The sequence below is a fragment of the Sinocyclocheilus rhinocerous genome, unplaced genomic scaffold (genome assembly GCF_001515625.1).
Source record: "Sinocyclocheilus rhinocerous isolate Xijiao unplaced genomic scaffold, SAMN03320098_v1.1 scaffold615, whole genome shotgun sequence".
Classification (NCBI taxonomy): domain Eukaryota; kingdom Metazoa; phylum Chordata; class Actinopteri; order Cypriniformes; family Cyprinidae; genus Sinocyclocheilus; species Sinocyclocheilus rhinocerous.
Genome location: NW_015631049.1, coordinates 2,179,305 through 2,189,598, shown reverse-complemented (window position 1 = coordinate 2,189,598; position 10,294 = coordinate 2,179,305). Strand labels below are relative to the sequence as shown.

Here is a 10,294-nt window from a genome sequence, read left to right as displayed (position 1 = left end):
AGTAATTTGGTTAATTTGACTAACAATAAGAGAAACCGGAACAGACAGGAACCTCTTGCTACACTTTGCTTAAAGATGAATCATTTGTCTGATGTAATTTACCTTAAATGCTAAACTTCACCTTATTCACCTTAGTTTTTCATGTGATGCTATGTCAGAACATAGGATCAGCATATTTTAAACAGTTTGTAATCCAGAGTTCTAATAACTCTCACAAAATACAAATTTAGACACTTAAAAGTTCATTCTTGTAACCTGTGATCGTTACAGGCACATAGCACTTGCTCTGTGTTGATTGTCTGTAGTGACGAACGGCATGTTGACATAGAAACAAACATGCAGCTAGGGTCCGTGAAGTTCTTACGGGTAATAGTCTTTTCTGGTTGGAACTGTCATTTTCTCGTGATGGGCGTGGGCCATTTGTTGAATGAAACACTTGATACTGTGGACGCATAGATAATACACCAGTAGGAAAAACAATAGCAGAATTGCTATTTCCTTGATCCACAGCCAGGGTTTACCTAATAGGTTTCCGAACCATGAAGAATTGTCATCAGTCATCTGGTGTAATTTTGCTGAAAGATCAAGAATGTCTTGTTGGATTTTGTTCAAGTTCTCTGTTTGCATAGGTGCTAATCCAATCAGTCTGACAGTCCTAATTCAATCAGTATAACTACTCAAAGATTGGGGCAGAGGCACCAAGAGCAATTTCAAACAAAAGGTGATAGTCTCAGTAATCTGGTTCATTTGACTAACAATAGGTGAACAGGAACAGACAGGAACCTCTCGCTACACTTTGCTTAAGATAATCATTTGTCTGATGTAATTTACCTTAAATGCTAAATACAATGTACTTCACCTTAGTTTTTCATGTGATGCTATGTCAGAACATAGGATCAGCATATTTTAAACAGATTCTTACATTTGTAATCCCACAGCACTAAGCAACACAATCTCTTCCCAGTGACTATTTTTGTAATTAAACTCAAACTTCTATGCTGTACATTATGAAAGTGCAATGATTCAGTTATGTAACATAATGAGGTCAGTGCTTGTGTCATTTATAATCATTATGTAATGTACTGATTACCCACCATTTGTGTGCGTATTCTTGGTTGGCAGGATTGTTAATTAAGTTCCTTTAATGATAAATTACCAAATGGCCCTCTGAAAACTATAATAAAATGTCTTTCTCGAAAAGAGACCGCTGAGAACATTGGCTACTCGTGTAACCTGCTGAGGGAGGAGATGAACGACGTGTTTATTGTTGCAGCTAACTCACCCAAGGAGGTCAGACAGGAGTTGAGGTAATATACAATAAGCACTCATGCAGATGACAATATGTATCATGTACTAAAACACATGGACGGAGGCAAGATTCGTTATTTGTGAGGGCATTCACAAAATGGGTGTTTTATAGGAAAATGTAAATGATTTCAGTTAAATTTCATATCCAAAATTTAGTTTGCGAAAGCATGATTCTTTTTCCTGCTATGTTTTTGGACTTTTTTGTATGTTTCTACAGAATTTCTGTTGTGTTTATTCATATTGTCTCTTTTTTGCAAAGGGATGCCCATCTAAAGATGTGTCCTGATACTGAACAAGACAAATTCCTTATTCCTGAGATTATCCTGGGTAATACTCCAAAAGTGGTTCAGGATGAAAATGTGAACGGAGAGTACGGACTGGTGATAAATGGACACAGTTTGGTGAGAAACACACCTCTGTACTTCCTTCTGCCTAATGTCTGAAAGTGACTCTTGGTACTGAGATGGGTGTTGCTGCACAGAGTGAAAGCATTTCATTTCCTGTTGTTTATGTATGTGTCAGGTTTTTATATCCATAATGTAATTGTATGGGATCGTTGTCTTTGCAGGCGTTTGCTCTGGAGAGCAACATGGAGCTGGAGTTTTTGCGGACGGCTTGCATGTGCAAGACGGTCATCTGCTGTCGGGTGACTCCTCTGCAGAAAGCTCAGGTGGTGGAGCTGGTCAAGAAATATAAGAAAGCGGTCACTCTAGCGATAGGAGATGGAGCTAATGATGTCAGCATGATTAAAGGTGAAGGTGCAGCTTGACAATAATGTAGATGCTTAATAACATAAACATTCTTAGGAATCAACTGTGTTGATGTTATTAAATAAAATGGCATTTTAGACAGAAGTGAAGTGAAGTGACGTGTGGCCAAGTATGGTGACCCATACTCAGAATTAGTGCTCTGCATTTATCCCATCCTAAGTGCACACACACAGCAGTGAACACACACACACCGTGAACACACACCCGGAGCAGTGGGTAGCCATTTTTTGCTGTGGCGCCCGGGGAGCAGTTGGGGATTCGGTGCCTTGCTCAAGGGCACCTCAGTCGTGATATTGAACGTGGGAGAGCGCTGTACATTCACTCCCCCCACCTACAATCCCTGCCGGTACAAGACTCGAACCCGCAACCTTTGGGTTACAAGTCCGACTCTCTAACCATTAGGCCACGACTTCCCACGATGTGAAAAAAATGTCAAATGTTCCACAAAATCACAATTGGAGTATTTTAGGTTTTACTTGTTGTTCATAGCAATGCAGTGGCATTATTTGTATGGTATTCTAGTATTTAATTCAAGTATTAATATTTTGATTTAGCTTTTATTTTTATATTTTCAGTGTTAATTTACATTTTATTTAATTATTTATGTATTCATTCATTCATTTAAATTTTGTTGTGTGCTAATGTTATGTGTAATTTTTATTAGTGTTTGTTTTTATGTCCATATAGCATTATTTTATTTTTTATTTCAGTTTCAGTTATTTTAGTAATTCAACTTAAACTTATTTCAGTCATATCTAATTTTCATTTCCGTTTTTTGAGTTTAAGAGTTTTATCTAATATTCGTATTTTATTTTATTTCAGCTTTATTTACATTTTTTATTTTAGCTTTCTATCTATATGCTAGTGTACTGCTAAAAACGACTTGGTTCATTGTTCATGATTTGTTTGCTGAGCTAATGCTCTTGCTTTATTTCCTTTTCAATCAATTGGTTACAAAGGACAGCTTTTATTTTTATTTACTTTATTTATTGCTTTTATTTGATATCTTCCTCTGCAGCGGCTCACATTGGTGTGGGTATCAGCGGTCAGGAGGGGATGCAGGCTGTGCTGTCTAGTGACTTTTCTTTTGCTCAGTTCCGTTTCCTGCAGCGCCTCCTGCTGGTGCATGGGCGCTGGTCATACCTGCGCATGTGCAAGTTCCTGCGGTACTTCTTCTATAAGAACTTCACATTTACCTTTGTGCACTTCTGGTACGCATTTTTTTGCGGCTTTTCCGCTCAGGTGAGCCAAGTGCAACAGAACTGAAAACTCTTCTTTTTCCTTACAATTACCCTGGCAAAGACTTAATTAATGTAAATATAAAAATCATTTGAGATTCTTGCATGTCTTTCTAGACAGTATATGATGAAGGCTTCATCACTTTGTATAACTTGGTATACACTGCCCTGCCTGTTCTGGGAATGAGTCTGTTTGACCAGGTATGTGTGTGTGTGTGTGTGTGTGTGTTACATGAAATGAAAACTCATTTATGTATGTTTATGTCCAAACAAATACAATTCTGATGATACTGGATTCAGACAGTTGTGTGAGGCTATTGAAGAAACATTTTTTACATTTAACCTTGAAGAAACATTCAAAAATGTCAATTCATCATGCTCTTGTGTGTTAAAAAGATGAATGAGACCTTGAGGCATTTCAGCTGTATATTAATGGTTTGAAATGAACTAGTTTATTGAGATGAAATATGACTTAATATTGTTTTTTATGTTTCTCCAGGATGTGAATGCTGGCTGGAGTCTCGAGTACCCTCAGCTGTATGTGCCAGGACAGTTGAGTCAGTACTTTAGTAAACGTGCTTTCATGATGTGTGCACTTCACAGCTGGTACAGCTCTCTAGTGCTGTTCTTTGTGCCTTATGCTGCCACATATGACACGGCGAGAGACGACGGCAAAGATGGTGCAGACTATCAGTCATTCGCACTGATTACTCAAACCTGCCTCACCGTCACTGTGTGTGTACAGGTCGGTTTAACCCTGCATTGCAGTTGTGTGTGTGATTAATTTGTTTAGATGTTTTATTTTTCCCTAATTTCTACTCTATATTCCCCACAGCTGGGACTGGACCTCTCGTACTGGACTGTTGTTAACCATCTCTTCGTTTGGGGAAGTTTGGGAATGTTCTTCATATTGACCTTCACCATGTATACTGATGGACTTTTCCGGTTACATCCATCTTTTTTTGCGTTCATAGGTAAGCAGGGCTTGCACTTGTCTCCATCTCGTTTTTTTTTTTTTTGGATACAAAAATTTTCAAAATATGTCAAAAATACAAAATAACCATATGTGTGTGTGCAAAAAAATAGAAATCATTACTGTAAAAATTTTAAATAAATAAATATATATAATATGTACATATATAGAACATGCAACACATAGAACATTCATACATGTGTACTGCGTTAGGCTAACCGAGACTTGTCATTTGCACTTACTGTATATATTGTTGCTTTTTTGTTAGTTTTGACTGCTTTTATTGTCCTCATTTGTAAGTCGCTTTGGATAAAAGTGTCTGCTAAATGACTAAATGTAAATGTAAATATATTTTATTGTTTGTTATGTAGTGACAATGTTTGATTTTGGTGTTATTATTTCAAAGTTATCATCTAATAATAAAAGTTAAAAATGCTTGAAAAATGCTGAATGACTGTTTAATTATTATATTTTTTGCTCATTTAAATTTTTTTTATTATTAGATGATAACAGTACAATAAAATGCATAAGGATATGTGAAAATAATGTAGCATTCCATAATTTGAAATGTGTATGTCAAGTCACATACTGTTTTTCATATTAATTTTCAAGAAAAAGTGTTTAGTATAGAGTATATACAGTGTGTGTATGTTGTGTTTTACAGGAACTGCCCGAAATTGTCTTAACCAGCCCAACGTGTGGCTGACTGTTGCATTGACTGCTATACTGTGTGTGCTGCCTGTGGTTGCGTACCGGTTCTTCTACAGCCAGATCTCTCCTACCATCAATGACAAGGTATAGAGTTACTTAACATCACTGATCCTCAAATAGAGTGTAAATCACAGTTCCAGTTACTTACCGAATAACAGTAAATTACATCATTATTCCATGAACTATTATTATATCAATTACTTTTAAGATTGTTTATAAAACACATTACACATTGGCATGTTCTGAATATTAAGTGATTGACTATGTTTACATGCACATCAAATTCCGTTAAGGTCATTATTCAGATTGCAGCCATATTCAGAATGTTTATACACATACACAGGTTTTGGAATATTACTGTAATACAATATGCTCAGTTTTATAACCTTTTCAATGATCATTTAATTAGGACTAGCACTTTTCACCTAAAATGCCTGACACCACCACAAAATGGAAAGGGTCAGGCAATCATTAATAATAATAATAATAATTATTATTATTATTATAATCGTTCATATTTAATTTTTTAAATAATTCTATTAAAAAATCTGTCTCGTTGTCACTCTAGAAATGCATTGATGTTTCTTTTATTTCTTAATGCTGCAAGTTAAATTATTTTTTCATTTTGTTCTGCAGACGTAAAACACGAAACTGCATTCTGAATTCAGAATAGTGCATTTACATAGAAAGCAGTTTCTCTCATTTTAAAAATTATTTTTTATTTTATTTTATTACCAAACACACAGTATCAGGCAATTGGATTGCAGCGTTTACATGGCTCAGTATTAATGTTGCCAAATAATACTGGAGTCTTGATGTGCATGTAAATGTAGTCATTGTGAGTGGCTGAATGAGAGAGAAAAAAGGAAAGACAGATTGAGAGGAAGTATGCATTATAATGTCTTCTTATAATTGTGTGTAATAGTGTGTAATTGTATAAGCGATAGTAGTATAATGAATAACAGAGTAATGAGAAAGACAGTGTCTCAAGTGTTTGCTGATGTGGATTTGTGGGGACGGATGGATAGATTGGTAAACAAATAAACAATTCTGTTTTGATTGTTGAATACAGGTGAGATATAAGGTGTGTCAGATGAAGGAACCTGCTCCTCGTCCGCGCCGCACCAGGCTCACCCGAAGGAGCACGCGTCGGTCTGGTTACGCCTTCTCTCACGCCCATGGTTATGGTGACCTCGTGACCTCTGGCAGATTTCTGCGGCGACATGCGCTCACTCCGTCCACGGGCTTGATTCCCACAGGACGCTCTCCTGGCTTCAAGCCCACAGGTCGGTCTGCGGGTTACAGCCCGGTCGGCCGAGAACAAAACCCTAAACAGAAAGTAGAACCAACGTCACTGCAGATGTTTCGTGCTGTTAAAGACGGTTCCTTTTGAGGGTGCAGCTTTTTAAACTGAGCTAGAACCAAAACCTTAAATGCTGTTTACAGGGTGTAAACTCTTGGGGACAATTTCACAGCTGCTGTGTTATGTTGATATGTATATAGCACAATATATATGCACACTAAGAACAATAGACTTGATTCCTAAAAGTACTAAATCTTGTTAGGGAGTGTGCATAGACACACTTGTCACTAAAAATGCAAGTGTGGTTTACAGCAAGAACAAACTGAAATATCTATCATGCTGAAGGACAGAGAGTACTTGTCCTTTCTACTGTCATCACTATTACGGGAGCGACAGACAAACTTGACTGTAAGAGAGCAAAAAAACAATGACATGCACATGATGTCAAAGAGGATGTCCTGAGTGATCTAATTCAAAATACTGTTTCCTGTTCTATTCCTTTTCCAGGTACTATGTCCACTAATGCCCTTTGACTGTTCTTGAGTCCTGAGTTAAATATACAGTATACCACACCCAACATTTTATATATTTTATATTTCATAACTCAAAGGGGTCATGTCATATTTTTATCCTTTCCCTGAGGTCCATTTATAATGTTAATCAAACAGTCCTAATTTAGTACACATGTTGGTGTGAATGGGCCTTAACAGTGCAGTGAAATGGTCCTCAAATAGTTAAGATTGGACTGACGTGATCAAGGACCTTATTAAAAATAAACGTCAGCCGCTCTACTAATTTTGGGATGTGTTGGAAGTTGACGCAGAGTCACACATGCTACAGTAACCGACAGCCAGAAAAAGTCCATGTCTTACACTTATCTTTACCAACTTGTTACCAGCTAGAATAATCATATCTTTAATAGTATCCATCCCACTTCCTCCTCATTATTTCACTGTTGACTAGGCAGTCCAAGTTGCTAAATAGACATTATTGTTGTGTAAATGCGAAGGGTATGTGTTAATGTATTCATCACTTTGACAACACAAAGTCACAGCTTCCAGAACAAGACGTTTTTGCAGCTTTGTTTCTATACATGCTTTTTCTTTGGACTAGGACAGGGGTCTAGACTTCTGAATGTTTCATTATGTTTACTTCCCAAAGTCGTGTATTTCAAAAGATCAAGGAAGCATCCATTTTTCATGTCATGACTTCATTATATCAGAGCTAAAAAGAAACGAGGAGACCAATTGAAACACATTTATAGTATTAAATACTCATAGAGTGCCCTTGCATATGACTTTGACTTAAAGATCAATGTTAGCACAAGGAGTTCTTATGGTTTGGGAACATACAAGTTTATTTTCATTGCAGTAAAAAACATTTAAATTTAGCTTTACTCTGTATACTAATATACATCATATTCATACTCTAATTGTACTATGCAAATCCTGTAAAAGCAAAAACATTTTGTACAAATAAAATACTTTTTTTTTTTTTACACTTTTTTTATATTGTATAAAACTGTACGTTTGATCAAGTCTTTTCAGTTACACACGGCTGTTAAAAGTTCACCCTGAAATTAAAATGCCATTAATTGGAAAAAAAATGATAAAGCACCATAGAAGGATCATAAAATTTAGAGTCCTTTACTGTATTTACTATAAGTCTTTGAAAGACATAACTGTGTTTGTTATTGACTTCCACTCATGTGGGCTGTTAACCACTGCAACCACTTTCTGCTCCACAGAAAAAAAGTCAGTCATATGGATGTATCAACATGATGGTAGGTTTTTGAATATTGGTTTTTGGGTGAACTATCCTTTAAATTCTTTTGATTTTAATGTTTGTTTTACTTATTATACTGTATGCTTGTTTCTAAACATTTTTTATTTGAACTTAATTTGAATTAATTTGAATTATCATCACTTTAACTACTAAAAGCTAGACTAGAGACAGGCCCCAAAAAGTATTTGAACACTTCAGACAACATTTGCAGCACAATAATACCACCAGGTCACGAAATATCAAAAAGAAATTGGTTTTAAAGGGGTCATATGATACAATTTCAATTTTTCCTTTCTGTTTGGAGTGTTACAAGCTCTTGGTGCACTACTTTGTTTGGTCTTCCAAAAGAGGACACGACTAGAAATCAGTGGTTAAGTTGTATTTACAACACTGTTCCAGAACACTTCAACCCAAATATTAATTTATGTGCAGCGCATTTTATGGAGGACTGTTTCCTGATCCTGGTAGAGTAGACTACATTGCCGGCTGTTCTGACTCACAGAATGGAAGTACGTTTTCATTTTAAGGATTTGCCACTGATGATTCAAACATAAGTTTTGAGCAGTGTAGAGTAGCGCTTGTTGTTTGTCGTTTCTCCGATTAAAAAATGCAGACATGGTTTTATGTTTACGCGTCATAAATAATGTTCTTTTTAGCAGCATCATATGACCCCTTTAAATATATATATAGCTAATTTAAAACAATAATATATTTTGTTTAATTTTAAATAAATAAATCTGATATTTTATCAAATATATGCATAGATAAATATTTAATTTAAATATATATCTATATAAATATTGAAATATTTATATGTATTTAGATATTAAACAAGCATATTTACAAAAATATTTTTAGACAAACTGTACAGCATCTGTTGTTACTGATTTGTATCCTCTAAGAATGACTTGGGGAACAGTTGGTTAAGAGTAATGTGAATATTGTTCTGCGAAAAGGTCTAACAACATTTGCCAACTTGGTAAGCAGATGCCATTTTTAAATATTGTTTATCCCTTTGCCATGACATTTACAATGCATGCCCTAAATATCTAGATACTTTTTTGGAACATCTGTATTCCCTGTTTTCTCTATCTTATCCAACTAAAATTAGGTGGGCCCCCCAGACAGATGGGCCCTTACACCATTCACAAGACTTAACTCTGAGTCTGAGAGTAAAGGCAGGCATTCTTCCACTAAACAATGAGAAATGCATCTCTATTAATGACCAGAGAGCAGGCTGAACAAAGAGCTGCCTGCAGGGAACCAGCAGTCTAAACACCCCACCCACCCTCACGCTGTCAAACCACAGTATGCAAAACCGGTCATCTGGACCCAAAAAACGTGACTTATGACCGTGTATTACCGTAGACATGGCCAAAAGTCAGCATTGTAAGAGGACGCACAGTTAGTCTGAGCGTCAGGGCGGGTTCGCTTCATCCTGACGTAACAAGCGCCGCTCGCTCCAGCCCTGCGCCGCTGTTGCGCTCAGTATCTTCACCACAAAATCAACCCAAACGTGGCCAGCGTGATTTGACGTCGAGACATCTGGGAATCTAGGAGATGACATTTATCGTCAACGTGAGTATAAATATGGCTTTGGTTTTATAATTGAATGGGAATTTGGTAAACACGGTGTGGTGGAAGTTGACGTGACTGCCCGCTGGCAAATATTACATCACTGCTGCTGATTCACATTTAACGGAGATGGTGGTTTTGTTCCTTATTAAGAATGAACTAACTCGACATTTATGCGTGTTGTTATTTTAAAATGCTAAAATACAAACGTTGTAGACGTGTGCACCGTTATCTCCGCTCACATACGCCCGTTTTTACGCTCGCATCGTCGTTAACATTAAATGTCGGCATAGTGTGTTTTTACGGTCTTGAAGGTGGTTTTCTCAGCTTTTAAAATAATTAATTCCCGGAATCAAGGCCCATAAGAGGCACGTTAGTGTAAAGAAACAAGCGGTCATGGACAGGCTGTAGGTTTTTTTGTTTTGATGCTGATTTTACATTATTTATTTATGTTTCGACTTGGCTTTTATAATGATGGTGCATTTTATGTAAAAAATAAATAAATAAAAAAAGAGAAAATAAAATACACGTGATAAATCACTAAATAGGCCCACAGGGCGTGCTGCGCTATGTCAAATGGGCGCATGAGGCCTGTGTTTGCGCATATCGATCACAACACCAGCGGTTCGTG

At 36.5% G+C, this 10,294-nt stretch overlaps 2 protein-coding genes across 10 annotated transcripts in view; both read left to right on the top strand.

Annotated features, from left to right (window-relative positions):
* Positions 1-7,275, top strand: part of atp8b5a (ATPase phospholipid transporting 8B5a) — a 33,386-nt gene extending 26,111 nt beyond the window's left edge. For all 8 annotated transcript variants that reach the window (XM_016553932.1, XM_016553937.1, XM_016553936.1 and 5 more), the window contains 9 exons: positions 1,202-1,307; positions 1,568-1,709; positions 1,877-2,060; positions 3,097-3,320; positions 3,434-3,517; positions 3,816-4,061; positions 4,152-4,290; positions 4,954-5,084; positions 6,073-7,275. In XM_016553932.1, the coding sequence (XP_016409418.1) occupies positions 1,202-1,307; positions 1,568-1,709; positions 1,877-2,060; positions 3,097-3,320; positions 3,434-3,517; positions 3,816-4,061; positions 4,152-4,290; positions 4,954-5,084; positions 6,073-6,393 (1,577 nt within the window). In that variant the 3' untranslated portion in view covers positions 6,394-7,275. The remainder of the gene's footprint in view (positions 1-1,201; positions 1,308-1,567; positions 1,710-1,876; positions 2,061-3,096; positions 3,321-3,433; positions 3,518-3,815; positions 4,062-4,151; positions 4,291-4,953; positions 5,085-6,072) is intronic.
* Positions 7,276-9,563: 2,288 nt separating this feature from the next.
* The window catches only part of LOC107741245 (iporin-like), a 29,530-nt gene continuing 28,799 nt past the window's right edge, over positions 9,564-10,294 (top strand). For both annotated transcript variants that reach the window (XM_016553929.1, XM_016553928.1), the window contains exon 1: positions 9,564-9,666. The gene's annotated coding sequence lies outside the window, so the exon portion shown is untranslated. The remainder of the gene's footprint in view (positions 9,667-10,294) is intronic.